The sequence below is a fragment of the Phyllostomus discolor genome, chromosome 12 (assembly GCF_004126475.2).
Source record: "Phyllostomus discolor isolate MPI-MPIP mPhyDis1 chromosome 12, mPhyDis1.pri.v3, whole genome shotgun sequence".
Taxonomy (NCBI): Eukaryota; Metazoa; Chordata; class Mammalia; order Chiroptera; family Phyllostomidae; genus Phyllostomus; species Phyllostomus discolor.
This window is the reverse complement of record NC_040914.2, coordinates 48069415-48084427: the sequence shown is the minus strand read 5'-3', so window position 1 is coordinate 48084427 and position 15013 is coordinate 48069415. Positions and strand designations below refer to the sequence as shown.

The 15013-nt window shown below is 62.2% G+C and overlaps 1 protein-coding gene across 1 annotated transcript in view; it reads left to right on the top strand.

The window, feature by feature from the left end:
- Positions 1 to 2031, top strand: part of ABCC12 (ATP binding cassette subfamily C member 12) — a 36067-nt gene extending 34036 nt beyond the window's left edge. Inside the window, exons 28-29 of the mRNA XM_028501908.2 lie at positions 1404 to 1568; positions 1667 to 2031. Of these exons, the coding sequence (XP_028357709.1) occupies positions 1404 to 1568; positions 1667 to 1759 (258 nt within the window). The 3' untranslated portion in view covers positions 1760 to 2031. The remainder of the gene's footprint in view (positions 1 to 1403; positions 1569 to 1666) is intronic.
- Positions 2032 to 15013: the final 12982 nt, after the last annotated feature.

Below are 15013 nucleotides of genomic sequence, written 5' to 3'. Positions count from 1 at the left end.
GAGCCCGTTTTTGTCTTCCGCCAAAGACAGCGCAATCGAGCCACTTAAAAACCGATCCCTCTTTCACGACAAAGTTGTGAGAGGTAGAAACCGAGTAACCACCGTCATTTGCAGCGAGGGCACCTGCCTGTCCCGCGTCTCTCGCTGGGGGGTCTTGCTCAGGTGATCTCTCTGTCCTCCTGGGTGGTCAGAGCCTGAGGAATGTCCCTCTCAACATCTCCCCTTTGTCCCCGAGCAGTCCCGAGGCCTGAGGAGTAGTCCCCGGGACACTCGGGAAGGCTAGGTAGGATCTGAGAATGGGAACACCTCAGACGTCCTTGCTTCCTGGCGTCCAGGAGGGGGACGGTGGGGCTGGAGGGAGTTCATTCTCTGAACCCTCCGGACGAGCTGATGGCTGAAAGGGGGCCGGCCTGCCCCCCTCCCCCCCCCCGGAGTGCTGACTGCCGGGCAGCTCTGTGCTGTGTTTGCATTTCATGCTCTTCACAAAGAAGGGGTCAGCTTTGTGACCTCTTCTCCCCACAAGGAAACAAACGGGGCCTCGGGGAAGTTAAGCAATTTGGCCAAGGCCGAGCAGGGCAAGTGCTGGGCTCACACCCTCTGACCACAGGCCAGCACTGGGGGAGGCAGGGTGATGCCCCCCCCGGTCCCCTCGAGAGGCGTCCACCTCCTGGTGCCCGGGACCCGTGGCTGCGTTATTTCGCCCAGGAAATGGGGGCTCGGCAGAGGCGATGAGGTTGAGGGTCTTGAGACGTGGGGACTATCCGGGGTGACCCAGGCAGGCCACGGCCTGTGTGAGAGAGCGACCGGAGAGCCAGAAAGGCAAGGAGGCTTGACCACGGCAGTGGGGTCAGAGCAACGCCTGGGGGGGCAGGCAGCAGCGGGACTCGGCGTTGGCCGGTTTCTCCCCGCACACCCGCTGAAGGAACGCGGCCCCGCCCACACGCTGTGGGCGTCGGGGCTGCTGGCGTCCAGAACCGGGAGGCAGCCCATGCCCGCTGCTTCACGCCGTGGCATGTGCACGACCTTGTGGCAGTGGCGGCGGCAGCAGCGGCAGCGGCGGCAGAGGGCCGACGTAAGCGTTGCTATTTCGCCCCGCGCTGACCCGTGGTAGCTGGCCCTGGTGCCGCTTCCGGCCAGTGCGCGGGGCCCGAGCCAGCCGCTTTGGGGAAGGAGTGAGGGCTGCACAGCCCGCCGCGCCCGGGCAGGCCCTCTGACGCAGGCGAAGGTGGTGTGAGGCGGCTTTCCGGCGGGCCCCCGGCTCATTCCTTCCCAGCCCTCCCCCATAAAAACAAACAAACAAACAACAACAACAACAAGGAATGTGCAGAGCCAAGGCGATACGTCTTCCTCCTCCCGGCACAGCTCTGGCTCGGTGCCAGGCTGACACGTCTCCCCCTCCCCAGATCATCCTGCTCGACGAGGCCACGGCCTCCATGGACTCCAAGACCGACAGCCTGCTGCAGAGCACCATCAAGGACGCCTTCGAGGGCTGCACGGTGCTGACCATCGCCCACCGCCTCAACACCGTGCTCAACTGCGACCTCGTCCTGGTCCTGGACTGCGGGAAGGTGCGGTGGGGGGGCGGGGGGGTCAGCGGCCTGGGCCCCCGGGGAGGGCGGTGGCGGACACCTTCTGACGGCGTGGGCTCCCCCTGTCTGACTCCCAGGTGGTTGAGTTCGACAAGCCCGAGGTCCTCGCCGAGAAGCCGGAGTCGGCGTTTGCCATGCTGCTGGCAGCGGAAAACAAAGTCCAATTCTGAAGGCCCCAGCAGGGCCACACCAGCTGGTTGTAGGGCGGGACGTGTTGGACGAGCCCGAGGGACGAGGGCTGTCATCCCCGCCTCACCTGGTCCAGGCCCCCGACCTCACTGGGTGGGCCTGGGGCCGGCTCTGGCAGGTGAACAGAGGCAGACAGAGCCGGTGGGTCACAAAACTGCCCCTCGCCTCCCCAAACCCCAAGGGTCCCTCCTGTGTCCTTGTCAGTGACACCCCCGTGCCTGGAAAGCGGTGCCCATCAGTTCCGCACCGGCCAGTGCGATCAGCGGCCCTGGGCCCACCGCGAGGACAGAGTGCGTGTGGGGCTCCTGCCTTGCTGTCCCAGGGAAGAGGCCGCGTTCCCTCGCGTCTAACGCCCGTGCACCGTGTGTTGAGCGTGTGACGGGCAGTCACTCCCTGGACTGTTAGCACGGAAGACCGATGACAGAGTTCGGCGAGAAACCGAAAAAAGCCCAGTGGCAGGTTCCACGGGACCCGCTCGGATGACCCGGAGAGCCAGCTGGCGGCGGGCCTTCTCTGTAAACGGCGAGTGCCCGTCCCCCCGGTTGGTCATTAAAAGGCAGCGGGACGCTGACCCGCCCCGAAAGGCCATCCCGCTGCTGTTCTTCCAAGGGCTCCCCCGCCTCCGGGCCGTTCCCTGGAAGCGTCTCGGCAGAGGACGGGCTGCTCTGCCACGGCCCCGAGTCCCCGCTCCCCCGGCGTCTGGCATGGGCGTGTGGGCCCCGTGTCGGAACTTGGACGGGGACACGCGTGCGCTCTCGCTGTCCGCCCCCGGCCGAGCCCCCGGCCTGCGTGCAATCAGTGAGCCCTGCACTCGGCCCACAGGGCGGGCACGGCCCTTCCGGTCTGCCCACGTCACCCAGAGGGCAGGTGGGGAGGACACAGGGCTCCCACCCCAGGGCGCACTCGCCCCGGGTCCAGCCCCTCGCTGCTCAGATCAGGAGGCGGAGAACCCGCTCACTCGAGTGTGTCCGGAGAGTGACAGGGGTGGACGGGGGTCCCGGGTCCCCACCCAGTCAGTGGCCGGTCCAGGCCGTCCTCCCGACCCCGCACAGCGGGGTCCCGCTCTGGGCCCCGAGCCACAGAGGAAAGGAAAGAGTGACCTTCCCTTCGGCGAGCCGATGGTGTTGCTGGGGAGACGAGCCCAAGGTGCCGCAGAGCGCACGGCCAAGGGTCAGAGGCCAGAGGCCGGAGGGCGAGGGCCCACGTGAGCCCGGCCACTTACTCCGTGTCCCACCGATCACTCCCGCTCCGACCCTTCTCCCCGAGACAAAGACAGGGGGCGGTGAGTGTGCGTGGGGAGAGGTTAGAACTGAGAGTGCTCACCAGTGGGGGCCAGGAAGCGGCCAGGGACAGGGGGGACCCTGTAGAGGGCTGGGGGAGGGCTGGGGGCGCCTGGCTGGGGGAGACGGCAGGCAGGGCTGCACCGGGGCTGCGCAGCGGCAGGGCCGATGCGACGAGCTCCGGGGACAGACACCGTGGGTCCCACCACGTTGCTCCCGCCCCCACCTGCCTCCCCCGGGGCAGGGTGGGCATCCTGAGGACGTGCCACCAGTGACACGCAGCCGTCACATGTGGTCCTTGTCTGTGACGGGCCTGCTGCCCCGGCAGCAGGAAGCCGTGTCCCGGGCGCGCAGAAGAACTGACGGGGAGCCGGCCCCCTCGGGCACGTCCAGTCAACCGTGCGTCTCTGCTCCTGTGGCGGCGAGTCCCAGACCGTCCACACGGCGGGGCGGCGTAGGAAACGATGGACCCAGCCACCCCCCCATCGAGGGGACTGAGGAGTGGTCGCTGGCCCGTGCCCCGTCTCCTCTGCATCCTCACTCCGAGCAAAGGCAACCCGGCAACATCTGGCTGGGGCGGTGGGGGGCGGGACCACGGAGCGCGGTGGAGAGCCAGGCCTGGGCCGGGTGCTGCTGGTGGGAAATAACAGGTGTCCTCCGTCCAGAGAGTCTGGAGGGTGGATTAGCCCCTCGAGACCTGCAGGTGTGGTTGAAATTCATCTTCCAGAGACGCATAAGGCACACGAAAGAAAACCCCAGACTAACAATAAAAGGAACCAGGGCGCTTGCCAGGACAAACGAAGAGAGGAAACAAGGCAGTTGAATGCCCCGGTGCTGGTGGCACCGCCGGTCCCGCGCTCCCGCATGTTCTTCAGCCCCGGGTGCGGGGGTCCCAGCATCCCTCTGACGGGGCTCTGGGGGCTTCCCGCTGAGAGACGCCCTCCAGCACTGTCACCCAAAGGGTCAGAATTCTGGGCTGAGGAAGAGGAGAGGGAGGCCATGCCCATCCACTTCCCGCTTCCCTCAGATCGAGTTCCTGCGTCACGGGAAACCACACTTCGCAGACTCCCTCGCCCCCCGGGAGGGAGGGGAAGAGGGGACAAGGCAGGGGCTCCCCGTCCCGCTGTTTATGGTGAGGGGCGGGGAGGATGAAGGGGGTCTACCCCAATCCTCCCTCCACTGACTCAGGGGCTTCCCAGCAGCCCCTGCCGGAGGCCTGGCTGCTGAGCTCTGCAGACCCACCTCCCCCCGCCGCCCCGCAGGCCTTAGAGGACGGTGACTTCCTGCCATCACTACCTCCCGGCTGGCCCCCCTGTCCCCTGCTGGGCCCCTTGGCTCGTGCCTTGCGCCGACAGAGACGGTGTTCTGTCCCGGGGGTGGGGGGCAGCCAGCCTGGGGGGCGAGGGGCCGATGTCCCCGCTGAGGAGCTGCGAGACACAGAGGCCAGGCTGCCGGAGCAAGGGTCGGGGTCAAACTCAGGATCACACGAAGGCCACTTTCCCTCCGCCCTGCCCCAGAGCATCCGGGATTGTCACGGGTGCCCACCAGTGTCACCCTGTCCCTCCGGCTGGGAACTTGAGGCCGAGGGCGGTGACAGCAATGGCGTGAGGCCAGCGTGGGGCTTGCACACAGTCTGCCGACGACCCCAGGGCCGGGCTCCTGACCACCAGCCTCTGGTCTGCTGACATGCCCGCCACAGAGGCCTCCCGCACACACGGCCCAGGACCCTCTGCTCCTGCCCCGCTGAGCCCTCTCCGGTTCCTTCCGGCTTCACGTGGAAGCTGAAGGAAGGTAGAGGAAAACTCATGCCTGGTTTTTGCGTCTCACATCTCATGTGGCTTCTAACCGAGATAGTTTTTAGTCATCTCTGCCACAAAGTGGCAGAGACAGCCTCCAGGCCCCCAGCGGCTCGGCTGCAACTGTGGGGCCGCCTCATGGACAAAGATGCCCCCTCCCACCCAGCTGCTGGGGAGGTCAGGCCCCGCTCTGACCTCGGAGCCTGACCCCAGCCTCTTCAGCACACGTCTCTTAACTGGTGGCGAGCCCTCCCCTGCAGGGACGTCTCAGGCCACAGGCATTCCTGCTGAGTCCCTGCCCGTTCCCGGGGAGCCAGGCCTCGTTAAGACAAGAGCTGCGCTGTGTCAGGCCCCTCGAAATGACAAATGAACTATAGCTCCTCACACCGCGGGGCCGGGGAGGGGCGGAACTGGGTCATTCTCTGAGAGGTGGCGAGAAGGCGGCCGCCGGCTGGCAAAGAGCCCTGCTGGGAGTCACGAGGCGCCTCTTCAGAATGGGGGGGGGGGCTTTGCAGAGACCAACCCGGGGCTGACCTGATTTCTTGCCGGGGAGCTACGGCCTGCCGCTGAGACTAGGAGCGCGGCTGTCTGGGGCAATCTATCATCATCGTCACCGCCGACGACGCAACCCTCCTTGGCCCGGACAGCAGGGTTCAGTCTGCCGGGGTGGGCACCTGGAGACGGCGGCCCAACAAACTTGGAGTAGCTGACTATGAAATGGGCCCCCCCCACCCCGGACTCCAGTCCACCAATCAAATATCAGCCCACCGTTTCCGGAGGCCGTGGGTGGGCGCTGAAGGTGGACTGCATGTCAGAGACACCTGGGACGGTCAGAGGCACCTGGGACGGTTTATCATCACACCGGGGCGGGGACCTCACATCCAACCAGTTACATTCCAGTCGCTGGCTGTGGGACCTGGCATTTGTGGTTTTTTGTGGTTTTTTTTGTTTTTTTTTTAATAAATTTCTGCAGGAAACTCTAAGGCACAGACAACGCAGAGCGAAGCTGTCATCAGGAACATGCTAGACACGGCGGAGAGATCACACAGAAGAAGCCGGGCTCCAGCAGCGCGCGGCCTCTGGGGGGGGGGGAGAACGCAGTTGGGTCACGATGACTCGTGTGTCGCCCGACGCGCTGAGACGACGCCTCCAGAGAAGTTCAAGGCAGCAGCAGACGAGGGGGAGGGGCGCGCAGGTCCGAGGACGCGGAGAGGAGGGGCGGGCGCGTCCTGGGAGGACCAGGAATCGAGGGGGGGCTGCGAGGCAGACCGCCAGGGGGTCGTTCCGAGCGGAAGTGGTCCCGACGGTTCCGGGAAAGCGGACGGAACTCTAGAAGGGCTGGCGGCCGGTCAAGGGCGTAGGAAGTGGTGGGTGGTGGGTGGGCCGAACAGGCCGGTCGTGGGCGGGACTGGGAATGGCCCTGATGCTGCTGCGCGGCGGATTTCTAGAACTCTCCGTGTACGACTGAAATGTACAGCAGTGGAACACAGTGCCCCTAGTTAACGATACGATGTTGTGCAAAGGGGCCTGGCCGCCACCCTCTGGGCATCAGAGGACTGGCGACTGGTGAGCCGGTGAGCGCCGGTGCAGGGATTCTTCCGACTTCCGTCCACTGGGGGTGTGGCCTGGAGCGGAGGGAGGACCCGGGGACAGGGGGCATCTAGAAGGCCGCTGCATCACCCCAGGAAGGAGAACGCTGGCCCAGACACAGAAGGGTCCCTGGGCAGGAGTGGCCGATGGGACACTCGCCTCCCTGCCCGGGTGACCCGGTGGAGGTGAGATGCCCCAGCACGGAGGCACCCGCCTGACGATGAACCGCGGCTCAGAACTGGCTGGGGCCAGCATCTCACCGGAGACGCCAGGAGGAGTACGGGCCCGGCGCTGGGGTCAGGGCTGAAACAGACGGAAGTGCCGTTTACGCAGAGGCGACCCCAGAAACTCAGGGGGCGGGATGGGGCCGCCAGGGAAAGTGTGGAGGGAGAAAAGGGGCTCCAGGATGGCTGGGGCCCAGGCTCCCTGGTCTGGGGCTCGTCCCTGACGTCATCACTGTGACCTGGACTGAGCCTGGGTCACACAGGGAGTGAGCTCCACCCCCCAAACATGAACTTGGAGAAGGGAGTGTGCACAGAGGAAACTGGGGGCGCTGTAGCTCCCCTCCGCAGGGGTCCACAGGCCAAACCCCTCCCCCTACAACCCGGTTCTGCAGACAGAGTGTCACCGGCTGCAGCCACATCCCCGTGTTCAGGAGCTGCCCGCGGCCCCTCCGGCCTGCAGAGCCGACACCATTCCCTCTCCCGGCCGAGCTCTGCCCTAGACACCAGGTCCCCCAGAGCAGGGCTTAGGTCTGTCACAGTCCATGCTGTGTCCACTCGCTGGGGGAGTGCCTGGCCGGCGGGGGTGGGGTGGGGGTGCTTAGTGCGTGTCAGTGGCTAAGCGGGTGAAGGGCGGCGGCAGGCCGGTGAGAAGGGCAGGGTTCACCGCTGCGCCTGGGGAGCTCTGCTCTCAGCGGGGCTGTTGGAGTGAAGGTGCAGGAGGAGCTCACGGGGGGGCCCTCGGAACGGGGAGGGGGTTCGTGGACCTGGAAGCTGAGAGGGCTTGACAGGTGAGCTCCTGCAAACAGATGAGCTTCTCCAGAGCTGTTTCAGTGTGTGTAGCCTGGGGGCAGGATGAGTGGTAGAAACAGCTCGAAACAGCTCACAGTGCTACATTTGGAGACTTAGGAGGAGCCATGAGGAGGGGAGGGGCCTCAGGCTCTTGGGTCCCCTGGGTCCCCTGGAAGGGCTTCTCCCCTCCTGAACTTGGCCTGGTTAACCTGCTAGTGCCAGTCTGCTCTGACGCCTGACCTTCAGAGGGCTCGGGGCACGCCCCACCAAGTGCGAGGTCACACGGGGCGAACAGGGTCTCCTGTCCCCTTGCAGACTAACTCACACCTTCTCCAAGACACAGAGCTCTGGGCTTCTTCTTTGGGACTGACATCTCCCGGGTCCTTGTAGTCAGTCAGTCCTGGGGGAAGTGCCCTGGGCAGGGGCCTAGGATTCAGAGCAGGAGCTAGAGGGGCTGCATTTTCCTTTTCTTTTTGTTCAGTCTAATCCAAAGACCCCTCCCGTCGGCCTTACGGGAGTACGTTAATTGACGCCCACATCACCCAGCCCGGTTCCAGTCCCACCGGATTCGCTGAGACGTCTGCAGGCCCTGAAGACAGGGTCGGGCCTCACGGCTGCTCTTGGCGTGAGTCTGACGCATGCTGGGCTTGGAGAAAGGAGCGCCCCGCAGAGGCTCCGCACTCTGGGGGCACCCCCAGATCCATTTTCCCTTCATCCCCAGCCTTTCCAAGTGGGCCCGGGACTGGGGAGGAGGCTGGGGCTCTGCACTGGCCTTTGGCTGCAGGAAGAGGAGCTGCAAGGGACACGGGGACTTGGCTCTCAGGCCCCTCCAAGGAAAAGCTATCTTTGCGTCCACGGTCGGTCGCGGTGCTGGCATCCGCCTGCCTGGGGCGCCGTGCCCAGGCAGCTGTCTCAGTGGGCTTCTCTAGAGCCAGTGGTGCACTGTCACCCGGGGTCGTGCTGGGGTTGGGTGAGGTCACTCCCAGGGGGGACAGGCTCGCTCACGGGGGCTCTGCCCCTTTCCTCACCTGGGCAGGCGGCTGGCTGGCTGCTGCTCCTGACACTGAAAGCTCATCCTGAGCCCCTCCCTCCCTGGCAGCTGATTCTCCTGGACAGAAACCACTCCTCAGCCACCTCTCTGTCTCCTCGGCCACCCTGGGCCAGGAACAGGCAATGTGTCCGCACAGATCACCCCCCACCCGCCCAGGGGCTCCCTGACCGGATGCCTCCCCCACCACAATTGGGAGGAGCAGGTGTCGACCGACCGGAAGGCTCACCTCGGCCCTGGAAATAAAAATGAGACTGGCGAGGGCGAAGGTGAGCCGGGGCTGCTGGGTGGGAGGTTCTAGGCTCCTAGTGACTTGTGGGCCGCACTGAGGACAGTCCCTTAGACCCCAGACTGGCCACTGTCGGAGGGGAGGACGGTGCAGGTTGCGGGGGGGAGGGGGGGCGGTGGAGGGAAGGGATTAAAATAAAGAGAGAAGAGCAGCCGCAACTCCCCAGTTCTCCTGAAGCCCGCAGCCCTGTGCACTCCCGCGGGCGGCCACTAGGGGCTGCTGTGGTCGGGGCGCAGAAGCAGGAAGGGAGCGAGCTGTTTACAAAGAGGGAAAAGAGAAAAAAGGGACAAAGCCGCGATGATTTCAGTCTGTGGGCATTTTGGAGAGTTCGGAGGATTTGGGCAGTGTGCCGGGCCCCTGGCCTCCACTCTGCAAGTGTGTGTCTCCTTCCCTGCAGGGTGGCCCCATGCGACCCGTCCCTTCTGCTGACGGACGCAGGCTGCTATGGCTACCCCCAACACGGCTGCTATGGCAGGGCTGGGCTGGGCTGGGCCCCGCTCCCTCCCCGACACAGCGCACGGTGGGAGAGAGCTCTTCCCGGGACACGGAGCGGGGCCGCACCCCCAGTGCCCATCTCGGGTGACGAGCATGGGAGAGAGAGAGCCAGACTGGGGGCTGGGGGCAAGGGAGCGGTCCGCACACCTCCCCAGATCCCCCGTCTTCTCCGTGGGGCTGGGACCAAGAGGAGGGGCTGTCAGCACCGCCACTTCCTGCAGCTGTGCACCTACTATGTGCAGAAGGCCTTATCTCCTTGAACAACGTTTACCTAAGTTTTCCTAGGGAGAGCCGACTTAGAGATTTGGGGGGAGGTGTAGGGGAAGAGCTGAGGCTTTGAAAACCGAGCTCCCAGCAGCTAGGACAGTAAGAAAAGCCTGTAAGGCTGCACCCGTTTGATTTACCAGGAAACAGGAACGAGAGGCGGGAGCACCGGATCCGAGGGCAGGGCGCGGCGCCGCCCTTATTCCCCGTGGCTACACACATGAAAGCCGGAGAAATGAGTCCCTGCCGAAGAGCGATTTCCTCCGCGCTGCGGAAAGGTCACAGTGGCACTGTTGCCATTATTATTACTTTCGTCATTCTTATCTCGGACATTTCTTGCCAGCGTGAGCAATTGTCCGCGAAAGACTGCAAAAGACACGCTTCGTTGCTTATCAATTTAGCTCTTTTCAATTTGAAACAAAACAAAACAGAAACGGATGCGTCCCCTGGTGGAAAAAAGACCCGAGAGTGGCAGGATCAGTAATGGGGTCTGCGGGCCGCAGCGTCTGGCCCGGGCTGCGCCCTGCGGGGTGGCGCTCCAGGCTCCAGGGGGATCTGTCATTCTCGCGAGGGCGGAGCCCGGGCAGGACTCCTGCACCTGCTGCCTGCAGCCCTTCCCGGCAGCACACACTCTCCATTCGGTTCTCTTCGTGTGGCCAGCCAAGTGGCCTGGACCTGGGTGGGCTGTGGTGTCGGTCCTGCGCCCGCCCCTCCCCCCGCCTCCCCCAAGACAGTGGGAGATCTCTGGACCCAGTCAAGGCCTCTGCCCAGGACCTGTGGGCAGAGGCACAGGTCTGCCGCCACCACGGATGCCCGTGGGCACCGGAAACATCTTTTCTCCCTTCTTCCTGCTCTGATCTCTAAGGACGGGTGCCGTGAGCGCTGGGGGAAATGTAATGGATGGGCCTGGTTCGCTGTCTGGCCCGCAGTAGGTGCTCAACCGGGGGGTGGGGGGGGGGGCCCTTCCATCTTCTCCCTTCCCTGCCCAGTTGCCAACCCTTCCAACCGGAAGCTGTCACTCCGGTGACCTCTGGTGATGGAAAAATGGTGGTTCAGGACGGCCAGCATGGCCAGCCCATGGGGCTGGAGGACCGACGGTGTCCTTGGGCTCGCCAGGGCCGGGTGCGGGGGTGGCGTCACGGTGGGCGTCCCAAGGAGAAGCTGGCAGCCGGATTATAGGCCCAGTGCAGACCCCGGGTGCCCTCGGGACTGCACAGGGCTGTAAAACGTCTTTGGGGTTCTACCCGGGTCACGTTTTTTCTACTCGAAAGGCACACGGCAGGTTTCAAACGCCCGAGACAGGCAGGTCTGACTGCGAGACGCGGGGCACGCAGGCTGAGCGTCTCAGGGGCGTCCCGGCTGTTGGGAGCGCTCCTCTTCTGCTGGGGACACACGGAGACCCAGGCCTCCCCTTCGAGTGGGTCCCGGGTCCCCACGCAGAGAGCTCTGGATTCACATAAACGTGAAGCTGGACTTGTGTGTCGGGAAGTCGCACCTGCCAGCGTCCTCGGCTTCAGCACTCAGGGCCTCTGAGAGATGGCACTGACCAAAAATGATTGCTGACCCCGACGTCATTAGGGATGTCCCCCATCTCCTTGTGGGAAGGCGGGCGCTTGGCTCCGCACCAGCCTGCATGGATCAGAAGCCGCGAGGAGGGAGGACCCTCCAGGTGCCAGCTGCGTGCGGCCCCGACAGGTGACTCCGCCGCCCCCAAGTCTGGCGGCTGTGCCAGCGGCCCCGCGCAGGAGCTGTCCGCATGCTCTCTCCGAAGCAGCAGGCGGTGAGTCAGCCGCCTCGTTCCCGAGGAAAGCAATTAACGCACACACCCGACAAATATTTACCACGTGCCCGCTCCGTGCTAAGTGTTTGCGGAGGAGGGGAGACAGGCGTGTGCGACCGCACATGTGACCGCGGTGGCCCTGCAGCGTGGAGCTCCTCCTGCCCCGACTCCCCCCCACCTGGCCAGCTCAAACCCTGTGCTTTTGGGACACCCCCTTTCCCCTGCAGCTCACCCCGCCTGTCACAGCCATCCCTTCAACACCGATTCACCTCTCCAGAGATCGGGCGCTCCACACCACATTTCTTTTTTCTTTTCCTCCTTCTCTTTTTTGTCCAGCAGCCCCACTTCTGGGTATTGCCACTGGTTTTGCCCAGCTGTACCCCTTGGAAGGTATGGCTCTCAGGGGCAGAAGGTCCCTCTGTCCCCTGCCAGGCTGGATCTGCTCCTCCCACGGCCACCCTCCACAGCACTTTTCCCCTTCCTCTTCCTCTTCCGTTTCCTCCTCTGAGTGTGACTGCGTGGGGACCGCTGAGACCACAGAGGTTGAGGAAGAGTCGCCAGCGCCTCCGTCCCAGGCCCTCGGGTGGGGAGGGACACGCCTCCTGCCCTCCCCGACTTCCACGAGCCGACACCAGACAGCCGCAGCCTGAGCGCGTCCGTGGAAAGAACCAGGGCAACGGCAGGAGGTCCCCTCCCAACAGGTGCCGGCTCCAGGGCAATAATTATTTACTTATTTTTAGAGAGGGAAGAGAGGGAGAAAGAGAGAGAGAAACATCAATGTGTAGTTGCTGGGGCCATGGCCTGCAACCCTGGCATGTGCCCTGACTGGGAATCGAACCTGCGATGCTTTGGTTCGCAGCCCACGCTCCATCCACTGAGCCACGCCAGGCAGGGCTAAATTTATTTTTAAATAGCACGTACAGTATGACCCACTTCCTAGAAACACAGTCTGCTCAATTCATCTTGCCTCCCACGTGTATATACACAAGAAGAAAGAGGTGTTTGGAATAATATTTTTGTAATTTAAAAAGTATCCACATTATTTAATGATATCTATTTCTAGGGATTAGATTGAAGTAATTCTTTTACTTTCTCCCCTGCAGATTTGGCATTGCTCCAATTCTTTATAATAAATACAAACTGTTAAACAAAAAATAGCCCAAATACAATCATTCATCTCCAAAAAGACATGTTGTTTTTTTTTTTAAAGATTTCATTTATTTACTTTTAGAGAGAGGTGAAGGAAGGAAAAAGAGAGGAAAACATCAATGTGTGGTTGCCCCTCGTGCGCCCCCTACTGGGGACCTGGCCTGCAACCCAGGCATGTGCCCTGACTGGGAATTGAACCAGTGACCGTTTGGTTCACAGGCTGGCACTCAATCCACTGAGCTACGCCAGCCAGGGCCAAAAAGGCATCTTGAAGAAAAGGCCTGCGAGTTGGTTGGAAAACCCGATGTCGAGAGGAATGATTTCATGCGGACTCTGGGGGTAACTCCCAGGACCGTTCACACTCACATGCACTGCCTGAGTGTACCGTAAACCCTGCCGATTCATCGCTCTGATACACATTTTCAAAGCTTAAAGACTTCCGATTCTGCGTGTCAACGCCGGGCCCCCTCGTCGCCGAAGGAGGACACCCCCGCGTCCTCAGTTCACGGTTGGGGCGCAGAGCTGGTGATGACGCAGAACTGTGATGACGCAGAGCTGGCGATGACGCAGAACTGTGATGACGCAGAACTGGTGATGACGCTGGAGCGGCGGGCGGAGGACGCGCGCCTGCGTCACAGGAAAACGAGTCCCTAGCTACCGGCGCGAGCGGAGCGAGGCAGAAGCAATGTGCCATCCACCGGGGCCGCGGAGGAGGAGCTGCGGGACCCCTCCTGCCGCTGGGGCGAGTTTAACATCGTGACTTAGACCCTGTTTCATGCCGCCGCCGCCACCTCCAGTGTGGGCTTCGTACAGTGACAGGCCCTGTGCTTTAAGACGCTCTCCTGTTCGCTCTATTTGTCCCCGGGGGGCAGTTTTTCTGCTCTCAGTTCAGGGAGCGTGAGCCAGGAAGAGCAAGTGGGCCACTGGGGGAAGGCGCCGTGAAGCCGAGGTGATGGAAGGCAGCATTCCCGATTCCCCGGCCCCGCCTGAGGAACAGCCCCGGGAGGGGGCAGGAGGGGGGGAGGTTAGCTGCTAACGCAGTTACTTCTGTTTAAGAGGGTGCTTTTATATTTTAATCAATCCGGGCAAGTTAGAGCTCTCCAAATTTCCGCCAACCCCCCAGCGCAGGCCCAGCTGGCCCTGCCGCCCGGCACACCCAGGTCCAACCAGGGCCTCCCAGGTTTATGCCCGAAAGCGAGGAGTAATGAACCCGAGCACCCTGTCCACGGCTTCTGAGGTTATGGGAAATCTTTGAAATTTCTTGTCGTAAAAAAATCAGAGAATGCGTGTGTTTTCACTTGCCCATGGAGAAATCTGTGGCATTATTTTGTGTATTTTAATATAAACTGTATCATACGGCTGTATGTTTACATAAATGCACCCAGGAGGGTCTGCGGATCTCGTCCCAGAACCATGGTGCCCTGTGGGGGGGGGGGGGGGGGTCCGAGGGGGGCGTGGGAAGCAAAGGGACCTTGGCAGAGGGGCGCATCTGTCACGTTCTCACGTCGCCTTCCTCGCTTCACCTCCCTCCTTCCTTCCTTCTGTTTTTCTTTTTTAAAAAATGGTCCTACTTTACTTCTACCAATGACAACCACTTTTAAAGATTTGGGATCCCCGTCTCCAGAGAAGTGCAGTTACACACTTCACTGTGGCCTGGGCTGTTGCGTCCTAGGTTGCTTTCAGAACCGCTCATGTTTAGTGGTGCGTCTGACTCCATATGGCACTGGGATGCTTTAAAATATAAAAGAGATGGGCTTTTGACTTGATGTTTTTATCTGAATATTAACTGCAGCTGGGAAGAGTAATAAACCTGTCCCTGAGTGGCATGCAGTATTCACGCTTCAAAATGTTTGTTAAAGGGTCGGCTGGGCAAACGGATGGATGGGTGGGTGGGTGGTGAATGATGGATGGATGGGTGGGTGGATGGTGGGTGGATGGATGAATGGTTGGGTGGATGGTGGATGGATGGATGGATGGATGGGTGGACATATGGTTAGGTGGATGGGTGGATGGGTAGACTGATGGTTAGGTGGATGGATGGATGGTGGATGGGTGGGTGGATGGATGGATGGATGGATAGATGACTAATCTGATGTGACAGGTAATCACTTTTTAGGTTAAGGATGACCTTAAGCAAAGGTTATAAATAAAACAAGAAAAGAAAGAACGCATCCCATTGACTTTGGCCACCAGCGGAGTGTGATGGAGGCGGTACTTCCTGCCTTGAGCAAACAGCACAACGGGGGGCTGCGTCAGACGCCCCAAGTCGAGCTCCCAGCCGGAGCTGAGAGGCGCGGACGCCGAGAGGGAGGGAGCAGCAAACACTTGCTTCTCTCCCCGCGGAGCGAGCGGGAAGCTTACCGATGACACACATCACTCAGGAACGCGATGACAGGTTTCAGGCAGGACAGCTGTGCCCAGAGGTGCAGCAAAGCAGTGGGGAAACGGAACCAGCCCTCAAACGGGGCTCTCATTCCGGAAGGGACGGCAACAGGCGACGCAAGCACTGGCCCTGGAGAGTGCTCTCCGCC